At 40.3% G+C, this 11,519-nt stretch overlaps 2 protein-coding genes across 2 annotated transcripts; one reads left to right on the top strand and one right to left on the bottom strand.

Annotated features, from left to right (window-relative positions):
- Window positions 1–1,113: 1,113 nt before the first annotated feature.
- Window positions 1,114–5,032, bottom strand: olfcq20 (olfactory receptor C family, q20). The gene is made up of 8 exons (XM_069712962.1): window positions 4,757–5,032; window positions 4,551–4,637; window positions 4,019–4,288; window positions 3,226–3,426; window positions 2,861–3,130; window positions 2,347–2,574; window positions 2,137–2,260; window positions 1,114–2,054 (listed from the first exon to the last, which is right to left on the bottom strand). The coding sequence occupies exons 1-8, from the start codon at window positions 5,021–5,023 to the stop codon at window positions 1,114–1,116; spliced, it is 2,388 nt and encodes a 795-aa protein (XP_069569063.1). The 5' UTR covers window positions 5,024–5,032.
- A 2,230-nt stretch (window positions 5,033–7,262) lies between these two features.
- Window positions 7,263–11,377, top strand: LOC138629329 (extracellular calcium-sensing receptor-like). Its single transcript, XM_069712950.1, has 7 exons — window positions 7,263–7,556; window positions 7,661–7,950; window positions 8,094–8,389; window positions 8,922–9,127; window positions 9,257–9,478; window positions 9,567–9,690; window positions 10,099–11,377. The coding sequence occupies exons 1-7, from the start codon at window positions 7,296–7,298 to the stop codon at window positions 11,001–11,003; spliced, it is 2,304 nt and encodes a 767-aa protein (XP_069569051.1). The 5' UTR covers window positions 7,263–7,295; the 3' UTR covers window positions 11,004–11,377.
- The last annotated feature ends 142 nt before the right edge of the window (window positions 11,378–11,519 follow it).

Raw genomic sequence — 11,519 nt, 5'->3', positions numbered from 1 at the left:
CACAGCTAAATTACCAATAAACATAGTTTATCAAACATGACTGATATTCACGATATTTCTATTTTTAGGGCCTATTTATATCATTGTATAGTTCCTCCTGTTTTCCTTAATTTGCATGAATTTAATTTCATTCAATTGTATAAAAGAAATATAAAGTAGCATAACTCTATAATTTTTGATTTTACATCAAGTCACTCATTTAATGTATTTTTACAAATGTATGTTCTTTACCTGATGGCTTTGTTTATCATTATTTTAAAATATTAAATCTTTAAGAAAAAAAATACAGTTTAAATTGTCTGTTTTTTACTCTATTAAATGATCAGTCAGTCATGTAGAAATCACACAATGAAAGCAGGCTCCTGTCTCATATTAAATACTTTTTGCACTGGTTTCTGTTGAAGTCCAGATCACAGATGTTACCATAGATGTCACTGAAAAGTATCTGTACTTGATATCTTCATACATTGTTGGGAAGTGACTGTTGTCAATATCACATAGACAAATATTATTAAGAGTAGGTGTGAGGGCTGGATCTAACAGACAGTGTGCTTTATGTGGCATGCTGAAATGCTGAAATGACACCATGTTTTGTTGTAGCATTAAGCTGGAGTTGGAACTTGTACAATTACATTGATTGATTTACAATCTGATTCATTGATAATTCATTTGAGTTGTATGTACGTTTAAACGAAGATAGATTGTTTCCACCTGTGTCAAAGTGGCACTGATTTAGCGACCCTCCATGATTGGTCAAAGGTATCAGATGATAAGGCAGCTCAATGGTTGGTTGGTTTTCTCTTTACTCTTCAAGAAAATGGTACAGGCTGTGATTTAAGTGTGCTGTGTGTGCGTGGTTTGGCCAGTCTGAATATATTTTATTTATTAAAAAAAAAAAAAAAAAAAAGAAGGTCTCAGTTCAGAGAGAAGCTCATTTTGAATTTGGTGCTATTAAATAAACTAGTGAGGCTTTCTTCAAGTCTGAATGAGCTCCAGAATGGCCAAATACATGTGCTTGCAATTGTTCTGGAAGAATTCAAGTTGTGTGCATAATTCATTCAGAGAAAGGGATCTACAATTGAATTGGGGATAAGGTTAACTCTAACCACGAAGTCACAAAGCCAATGATTGCATTTGAAAAACAAATACTTTGGTGCCTCGACCCATGATGGCTTTCTTGGTGTTCCTCTCTGGTCTCAGCAGGATTATGTAACATTTGGGTCCAAACAGTGCCACCAAGAGGCCAAAACTGGAGGCCAGGATGGCAAACACCTCCACTGCATCTGCATATTTGCCTGGAGAGTTGACATAAGCAGGAACAAAGGCCACCCACACAGCACAGAAGATCAGCATGCTGAAAGTGATGAGCTTGGCCTCATTGAAGTTGTCTGGAAGATTCCTCGCCAGAAATGCTAGCAGGAAGCTGAGGAAGGCCAGTAAGCCAATGTAACCCAGTAACACTGCAAAACCAATGGTGGACCCAACTACACACTCATACACTATCATGTCATTGTGGTACTGAGTGTTCTTATGAGGAGATGGAGAGGAAGACACAAGCCAAACAGTGCAGATTGCAGCCTGAACGCAAGTGAGAGCTAGAACTGTTCCTCTCTGCTGCACAGCTCCAAACCACTTGAGATTAGCTCCCCCTCCTGGCTTGGAGGCCTTAAACACAGCCAGAACCACTATTGTTTTCACCAGGATACATGAGACACAAAGCACAAAGCTGATGCCAAATGCTGCATGTCTCAGTTGACATGTCCACAGTCTGGGTCGTCCGATGAACAGCAGTGAACACAGGAAGCACAGTTTAAGGGACACCAAAAGCAGGAAGCTCAACTCTGAATTGTTGGCTCGTACCATGGGTGTGCTGCGATGACAGTAAAAGATCCCTAGAACAACAACACAGATAAATGTGCCCAGTAACGAAGCGGCTGTCAAGCAGATACCCAGAGGTTCATGGTAGGAGAGGAACTCTGTTTTCTTAGGAACACAGTGGTCCCGCTGGGGGCTGGACCAGAAGTCCTCTGGACAACTGATGCACTCCATGGAGTCTGACAAAGAGGGAAAGATAGACACATTCTGTATATGCTACTCCAAAGTAAAATAAAAAAGTATTTAAATATGAACACCCACCAGTCTTATTGCTGATCTTTCCCTCAGAACAGGGGATGCAGTCAAAGCAGCACTCAGGTTGACTCTTTTTTCTGGCCATTCGAGTACCTGGAGGACAGCTCTCACTGCACACTGACTGGGGAGGCTGTAAGAAAATACATCTGTTTTCAATTTGTTATATACTGCTGAAATCTACTTTCATAAAAAGATGTCTGAACAGTTAGAAATCACCTCTTTTGACTCAAAGTTCCAGAAGATTTTGTGTTCATCAAGTGTGAGCTCTTCAGCTTTGGAGGCTGACCTCTTGACCTCACCCACATTCTGAACTTTAGTTCTTCCATCAGGGAGCCACAGCCAGTTCATGACATCATATATTGGTAAGGCATCACCATTCTCATCAAAGGACACTTCATCACCAAATGGAGTGGTGAAGTTGATCTTTTGTAAATAATGTACAAGCTGCAAATGGAAATAGAAAAAAATAAAACTTGAGTGTGACAGACTCCATCCAAACAGTGATTAATCCAACTGTTTAAATGAACAAAATCATGATTTTTTTTTTTCTTTTAAGTTAAGGTCTCACTTTGACTGCACACTGAAAATGAGATGTGAATGGGTTTAAAATGGTGTGTATTGTAAATATCTACAAAATGATATCATTGACTATGACCTCCATTTCTTGTTTCTGTCCTCAGAGTACAGAGTTTTGTCATATAAACAGCGGGAGTGTAAAATGATATCACACCTGCCAGGGCTCCAGTGTTTGCACAGTGGCACAGCTGTGCCCACTGAAAGGCCCCCTCCCTGGCTCACACTGCAGCATGTCATCCAGGGCATACGCCAGAGCGTACACAGCCTTGTACACATTATATTCAGGCCTGAGGTTAGAAAGATCCAAGAACTCTGTCTCCACAGTCTCTAGATTTTCTTCTCCAGTGCACAGTGCTCCACCAGCTTCCACCCAACCTGCTGGATCAAATCCACACTGAAATGTGTGTTCCCAAAACTGTCTCACCTGGAACATTCACAGAAAATATTACATTCAATTATTATATGATTTTATGTATCATTGATTTTATTTAAAATCAGACTGTAAGGTTAAACTCTCACCATGTTATTTCCATAGTTTTCCTTTTTGTCAGGACGTATTTGTAGCAGGAAGTCCCTGAGCCCTGGTATTTCTCCTCGACGGATGGCGATGCCCAGTGTGCCACCCAGGTACGGCATGAGGCGAGGTGTCTGCAGCACTGCAGCTGATGTCCAGGCTTCACTGGCCATCCACTGCAGGCCTGTCACATTCTGGTTCATCACCTGTGTATTGCATTATAAAAAAAAAAATGTTTTCCAAACTTCTGTTGACAAAGTGTAGTTTAGAGCAAATATTGACTTGTCAAAAACATTTCTGTGATTAGGAAAAACATGTTTTTTAATATAGTTAAAGAAAGAACGAAATATGATAAGCTTTTTGCATGACACAACATTACAGAAGTTCTATGATCTACGTGTAATAACTGAGCAATTACAATGAAGCAAGTCCAACTAGAACTGCTGTTTTTTGTTTATAATGGGTGGTTTAACCCTGCTCATAATGTAAAACTAAAACTAAACCTGAAGATTCAATTTGTCTCATAACCAATATAATCCAAATATGGTAATAATTTCATCATTTATTTCATATTTAAAAAACATTCCTTTCATTCCTGTACACTGATGGAGACATTGATACATATACAGAGATACAATATCAAACATTTTGCATTTCATGTGATGATCATCACAAAAGAACCAAATCTGTTGTTGCAGAAAATGGTTGTGCTTAAAACTCATGATATTTCTGATCAGTGAAATTCAATGTACAAAATATCAATAAAATAAACAGAGTTATGTATTTTAAAATACTAACCTCTTCCATTAGATGAATCATATGGATCTCGTGAGCAAACACTATGACCACACGAGCGGTTGATGTCTTTATCAAATGTACAATCCTCCTGAGTTCATTAAGGTCACTGTCCCAGGGCAAAACCTCCACGTAGGCCAGACAACCTCCCCCAGACTGAGCCAGGTCAGACTGGAAGGACTGGGCAACATGGAGTCCGTAGTCATCGTCACTGACCAGCAGGCCGACCCACGTCCAGCCAAAGTGTTTTAGAATCTGAATCATAGCACGCACCTAAGAGGATATATTAGGGTGAAGGGATTAGTGCGCAGAGTAGGATATTATTTTAAAAAAAGACACACAACTAACTTTAATTATTGTAACCCCATATTACTCAAATTATTCATATATTTTTTTTACAATGAAATCTGTGTTAATTATTAACATTAATATCAGAAACAACATTTCTGTGTCATCAGGGACAGTTTTTACAAGCTTGCTGTATTAACTTAATTACACAGATTTTGCAGTTGTCAACTTAGTAACAGTGTTTCACCTGGAAAGCATCGCTTGGGATTGTTCTGAAGAAGGTTGGAAACCGCTGGCGATCACTCAGGCAGGAACATGTGGCAAAATAACTCACCTGTACAGAAACATACAGGATGAACACCAGTCAGAATTTATTTATATATATTACATCAACACATCACTTTTCAAAATGAATAAAATAAATATACAAGACAAAAGGTTTAAGAAACTTACCATAGGCATTTTGAATAAACTTAGCACATTGGAGGAGGCAATAGAAAATGTTGAGTAGGAGTCACCCACGATCCCCAGGACTGGAGGGGTCCCTGAACAGCTCTCCTGAAGCAGAAACTGCTCCTCTCGACCACTGGCCAGTGATAATGCACCACTGAATCCAACGACAAGGGCACCACAGTTGTCATACAGACTGTATCCCAGAGTCACATTAGGCAGCAGCTTGGAGTTCTTGTTGATCTCATCAATAGCAAAGGCCATGGTCATGGCGTGTCTGAACCCTAGAGTGTCAAAGCTAACACACAAAATGTAAAGATTAAACACCAAAAGTTAATATATCACTGTGTGAGTGAGTATATATGTTTGAGTAGATATGGATATTTACAAAGAAAAACAAACCTATGTTCATCATATTTCAAACTATTCTTACAGTAATGTACATTTTACAGTTTTATTTTAATACTTCAAAAGTATTGCTAAAATAGTTATGAGGCATAATATTTCATAAGAATTTGTGCGATCATACAATGAAATGCAATGCCATTCTCTTCTACATCCTCAGAACAGACCTGTGAATAATTTACACAGATTCATGCAATCTGCTGCATGTGTGAGAGCCTTACCCTTTGCAGCGGGGCTGTTGTGGCTCAGAAGTAAACGTCCGCTCAGGAAAAACAGACGTGTAGTGGACCTCAAAAAGCCCACCCAGAACAACCTCACCAGGCTTGTGCACTTCATTAAGATGAAACTTGCTCCGTAGTTTACAAAATGAAGCAAGAGAAGATGACAGGGAGCACACAAAAGAAACACTCAAGATCAAATCTACATCACGTAAAGTCCTCATAACTGTCCTCCTCCCTCACCTGTTTTTATCATTCATTCAAGGTTACCTCATTTTATATGCAAGGCTATGTCATCATGATTATGTGCTTTCCATTAGAGTTTTATCCTTCACACATCCTATGAGAGCAAGCTTTGGAGGCAGGGCACATGTTTTCTTAACATTCAAAATAAAATGTGCCTACACATGGAAGAACTAAAGTTCAGAATGTGGGTGAGGTCAAGAGGTCAGCCTCCAAAGCTGAAGAGCTCACACTTGATGAACACAAAATCTTCTGGAACTTTGAACCCAAACAGGTTACTCCTATTAATTGTTTAACCCCAACTTCTATATCACATGCAAAAACAGCATAATAAATGTGACATAAACCTTTGTATGCCTACAGCCACCGTGCTCAGTGTGCAGTGAGAGCTGTCGTCCAGGTACCCGCACTGCCAGAAAAAAGGGACAACCTGTGTGCTGTTTTGACTGTGTCCCTTGTTCTGAAGGAAAGTTCAGCAATGAAACAGGTACCATTTTATCATCGTATTTGTATACAGGAATCATTCCTTTCTTGGTGCCCAGGTGATGTAGACAAAAAGCACATGCCCACCATGGCAGAAACACAGGTAATATTTGGCATCACTGGTCTATCGAAGATAAACAATAAATCTTGTGATTTACTAGTCATAATAACAACCAATTAAAGGTGAATTTATAAGACTTAAGTATAACATTTGATAAATCAAGTCAAAGGTGGAAGCATATGGAAATATTTATTGTTTATAGTGGTAACTTCACAAGAGGAGAAAGGAAACAGGGACATAAAGTTCTAATTGCATTGTACAAACATGTCATCAAAGACCTCGCTGGGTACGGGCATCAACTCTCTGATGTATATAGTATGCTGACGTGCAGTAGACAGTTTTGTGTTGACCTTTATAAACCAGGAAAAACACACATACGCCCACATACAGGCGGTTGAGGGATGGAGATCTCAGCTCTCCTGTTTGGCCTGAGATTGGCTCTGTGTTTGTTTGAGCTGAACTCAGCTGTTGAATTGGGTGGGTCTCTGGATGGTCTGAAACAAGGGACTGTGAAATGCAAGTTGCAGAGTTCCACTCGACTACCTGCATTTTCAATGGATGGTGATTACGTTATTGGTGGTGTTTTTGCCATACACTACTACATGCACACAGTGAAGCAAAACTATACCATCATGCCTGAGCCACTAAGGTGCACAGGGAGGTCAGTAAGAGAGAGATCTGGGGGGATAAAAGGATGTAAGATTGTTGGAATACAAATGTTTTGATTTATGCAGTTTACCATGTTGGAAAACGTTTGTGTAGTATATTATATTATATTGTTATGTTATGTTGTGTTATGTAGGCTGTATATGAAAAAAAAGGAACTTTTGTGTATTTTAACTTGAAATATAACTTATTCAGCAATTGATTTATAAACATTAAACAGGACAACAAATGCAGACATTGGATTGAACATACTACTGCTAATCTATTTATCACATTTGTGTGAATTTGGACTGACATTTAAATTAATTGGTGAAGCAGCCCTTTATTTTCTGGAGTGCATTGTCCACTTTCTATAATTGTGGATTTCCCTGACAGTGTTTTTTTGTGTTATTGTATGTAAATGTCAACGGTGATACGAGTGTCTGTGTGCAGCATTGTCTCCCGTGAACTGCGCTTCTCACGCGCAATGGTCTTTGCCATCGACGAGATTAACAACAGTACGGAGCTACTGCCGGGTATCAGACTCGGGTATCAGATCCACGACTCGTGCGCCGCAGTGCCCGTGGCGGTGCACGTGGCGTTTCAGCTTTCAAACGGCCTGGACCCCGTGTTCCACCCCGGCGACGAGTGCTCCCAATCCGGTACGGTGATGGCTATCGTCGGGGAGTCCGGGTCCTCGCCATCCATCAGCATGTCACGCGTCATCGGGTCCTTTAACATTCCTCAAGTAAATACTTTTAATTTCTGGCATTCTGCGTGTTAAAAACATGACTGTGGTAATATTTTTTAATTCTTGCTCTCAAAGACTTATACGGTCATGTTTTGCTTTAGGTGAGCCACTTTGCCACTTGTGCATGCTTGTCCGATAAGCAGCAGTACCCGAGTTTCTTCAGAACAATCCCCAGCGACCAGTTCCAAGCGGACGCGCTCGCCAGGCTGCTGAAACACTTCGGCTGGTCTTGGATAGGTGCTGTCCGCTCAGATTCGGACTATGGGAACAATGGCATGGCGTCTTTTCTGGACGCAGCGCACCAAGAGGGGATCTGTGTGGAGTACTCTGAATCTTTCTACCGGACCCACCCTCGGAGCAGGATCCAGAGAGTAGCTGATGTCATCCGCAGGTTCCTACATCACTCAGTTTGTTTGTGTGGACATTATTTTATTCGTTATTTTGACAAACACATACATCTCATAGTTGTTTTGATATTGCAGAAAGTTTGATGTGTATGTCAGCATCCTAAAATGCAATATAATGTCTCTCCAGGTCAACAGCTGTGGTTGTTGTTGCATTTGTTGCTTCTGGAGACATGAGGATCCTGCTGGAGGAGCTGTCACGAGAGCCTTTTCCACCTCGCCAGTGGATAGGCAGCGAGTCCTGGGTGACCGACCCGAACATGCTGAGGTTCGGTTTCTTTGCCGGGGCCGTCGGAATTGGCATTCAGCAATCTGTCATCCCAGGTCTGAGGGACTTCCTGCTGGATCTGTCCCCCTCTGAAGTGGCTGCTTCGCCAGTGCTCACTGAGTTTTGGGAGGATGCGTTCAACTGCAGACTGGGAGAAAGTGAGAGTTGTCTCGAGTTTGTGATGAAAAGTAACCACTCACAATAGGCTCCTGTTTATTTAGTTGTTGTTTGAAAGGAGAGGTGGATGTAAGGTGCATCTCTGCAAATATTCTCATTCAATAGGAGGATATTTCAGGTAGAATTAATACGATTTAGTTTGAACTTAACTGCAGCAGTCTCACAATGTCAACACAGTGTATAGACAGTCACCTATTCACCAAATGAATTCTTGAAACTGTACTTACGAGCATGTATCAGTTACAGGAAATGTACATCTGATCAGGCTATGAACATATGGTATGAATATAAATCAATATAGTACAATCAGTGATTTCTTTTAGTTATTTTTAAAACAAGGAAAGTCAGTTGGTGATTGAAGTTGTGGAAATGTTTTTTTGCACCCACTTATAAATATGAGTAATTGTTTTATATGTGATTTGTGTTATCCTGAGATAATGGTAGAAAAAAGGACAGTGTAATCAGCTTTCATGGATTAAAACATCTCCGTCTCTGTGTGTGTGTTTTTTTTAGGTAATGCTGCAGACAAGCGTGTGTGTGACGGAAGTGAAGACATGCAGAAGCTTCAGAGCCCGTACACGGACACATCTCAGCTCAGAATTACTAACATGGTGTACAAGGCTGTTTACGCAATAGCACACGCCATTCATAATGCCGTGTGTCAGGAAACTAATTTCACAACTCACTGTGACAAACTCAGCGGGTTAGAGTCCGAGCAGGTCAGTCAAAGTAAATAAGTATGTCCCAGTGTCTTTAATGTACTGTCAATGAAACAAAACATTCATTTGATTTTACATTACATCCTTTGTCTCCCTTCCCTTTCTGTCTACTTTACTTCATCCTCACAGGTTTTCACTCAGCTAAAGAAAGTCAATTTCTCTCAGAATAGTTATGATGTCTCATTTGATGCTAACGGGGATCCCGTGGCTTTTTACGAGCTCGTTAACTGGCAGAAAAGTGAGACGGGCATCATTGAGTTGGTAACCGTGGGGTACTACGATGCATCTCTGCCGGTGGGTCAGGAGTTCCGTATCAACAGGAACCTAACCTGGCTGGAGGGTGGCACGCAAGTAATGAGCCAAATGACAACAGGTGAACTTAATCATAACAACTGGGTTGCAAGAATATACGATGATCTTTCCTGTATCTCTTTGACAGGTGCCGGTGTCAATGTGCACGAACAGTTGTCCCCCAGGATCTCGTAAAGTGCTGCAGAAAGGAAAACCTATCTGCTGCTATGACTGTGTGCCATGTCCTCAGGGAGAGATTAGTAATGCTACAGGTAAAATAAAATGCTTTTCCACGCAAATGAAATCTTTTCCTGTACATATCTGCAACATTGAACATATGACAATCTTAAAATGTATTGAAAAGGCCGCAGCCAGACCTATAGATGGAAAGATAGATAATAAATAGATAGATAGATAGATAGATAGATAGATAGATAGATAGATAGATAGATAGATAGACAGACAGACAGACAGACAGACTATCTATACAGCTGTAGAATGACCTACCAAAGGACATTAGGGAAGCTAACAGACTGTCTTCTATTAAGTCACTCTCAAAAACTCACCATTTCAGACATGCTTTTTATTGAAAGCGCTTTATCAGCACTATATGAATAAAGATGTTAGTATCAAAGATATTATTATGACTGCTAAAAGCCCTTTCTGATTCCTTTTTCCAGACTCCCCTGATTGTTTCCCTTGCCGTGAGGAATTCTGGCCTAATGCCAAGAGAGATGCTTGTTTCCCCAAGCCTGTAGAGTTTCTTTCCTTTGACGACGTCCTAGGAATAATTCTGAGTGCATTCTCCGTTGGCGGTGCCCTTCTGGCCATCACAACAGCGTCTGTCTTCTTTCATCACAGGACATCTCCGATCGTCAGGGCCAACAACTCCGAGCTGAGCTTCCTCCTGCTCCTCTCCCTCACTCTCTGTTTCTTATGTTCATTAACCTTCATCGGTCGGCCCTCTGAGTGGTCCTGCATGCTGCGACACACAGCGTTCGGCATCACCTTTGTTCTCTGTATCTCTTGTGTTCTGGGGAAAACGATGGTGGTTTTAATGGCCTTCAAAGCTACGCTTCCGGGTAGTAACGTCATGAAATGGTTTGGTCCCCCACAGCAAAGAATGACCGTAGTGTCTTTCACGTTTATTCAAGTATTAATATGTACTATTTGGTTGGTACTCAGCCCCCCCTTCCCAATGAAAAATCTAACCGTGTACAAGGATAAAATCATCCTGGAGTGTGCATTAGGCTCTGCTGTCGGTTTCTGGGCTGTGCTCGGGTACATAGGCCTCTTGGCTGTCTTTTGTTTTGTGTTAGCTGTCCTAGCTAGGAAACTACCTGACAGTTTTAACGAAGCCAAGCTCATCACCTTCAGCATGCTGATATTCTGTGCAGTCTGGATCACCTTTATCCCAGCGTATGTCAGCTCTCCCGGGAAGTTCACTGTAGCTGTGGAGATATTTGCTATTCTGGCCTCCAGTTTTGGACTAATTCTGTGTATATTTGCACCAAAGTGTTTTATCATATTGTTTAAGCCAGAGAAGAACACCAAGAAATATATGATGAGCAAAAATCAATGCTAGTATATTAAAGGTTTTGAACTAGTTGAGAAGGAAGCAGCAACTATGCAAATTTAATGCAGTCAGCAACGTTATTCATTTATAACTCTTAATTTAATGTTGAATATTTTCTTATTTACATGTCAATTTATGAACAGATTTGAATGTTTTTGCCTTATTTTATTTTATTTGCTGAACAGATAGAATGAATTAAAAAAACTCAAAATTGATAACAACAATGTTTCTCTGTTCTTTTTCAACATTTTAGTACCACTGTTGAAGATGCTGTTTATTTATATACTCTTTTATGATTTTTTTTTTTTTTACCAGCTATCAATGGATTGATTTGTAATGGTATGAAATCAATAAAAAGACTTCCTTCATCCTCTTGTTCACATTTCAAATGGGTCAAGCACATTGACTTTACAAGTTTAGTTAAGATGAAATTGATGACTATTTCATATTTGCAGAACAACCAAAACATCAACAATGCACAACTGTCAATCAGTAGATGTAAATTATGCAACTTGTATAATGTGT

This window comes from Brachyistius frenatus, unplaced genomic scaffold (assembly GCF_029030835.1).
Source record: "Brachyistius frenatus isolate BFR_SWC_R1_liver_20210118 unplaced genomic scaffold, ASM2903083v1 Contig_114, whole genome shotgun sequence".
Lineage (NCBI taxonomy): Eukaryota > Metazoa > Chordata > Actinopteri > Embiotocidae > Brachyistius > Brachyistius frenatus.
Note: the sequence above shows the minus strand (reverse complement) of the source record. Positions and strands in the feature narration are given on the sequence as shown.

Coding starts and splice junctions, on each gene's coding strand:
- olfcq20 (XM_069712962.1), bottom strand. CDS start 5,023: ATGACCATGGCCTTTGCTATTGATGAGATCAACAAGAACTCCAAGCTG. Junction 3,131..3,225: donor AAAACTATGGAAATAACATG/GTGAGAGTTTAA, acceptor TGAATGTTCCAG/GTGAGACAGTTTTGGGAACA. Junction 2,261..2,346: donor GGAACTTTGAGTCAAAAGAG/GTGATTTCTAAC, acceptor ATTTTCTTACAG/CCTCCCCAGTCAGTGTGCAG.
- LOC138629329 (XM_069712950.1), top strand. CDS start 7,296: ATGGTCTTTGCCATCGACGAGATTAACAACAGTACGGAGCTACTGCCG. Junction 9,479..9,566: donor GGCTGGAGGGTGGCACGCAA/GTAATGAGCCAA, acceptor TCTCTTTGACAG/GTGCCGGTGTCAATGTGCAC. Junction 9,691..10,098: donor AGAGATTAGTAATGCTACAG/GTAAAATAAAAT, acceptor TCCTTTTTCCAG/ACTCCCCTGATTGTTTCCCT.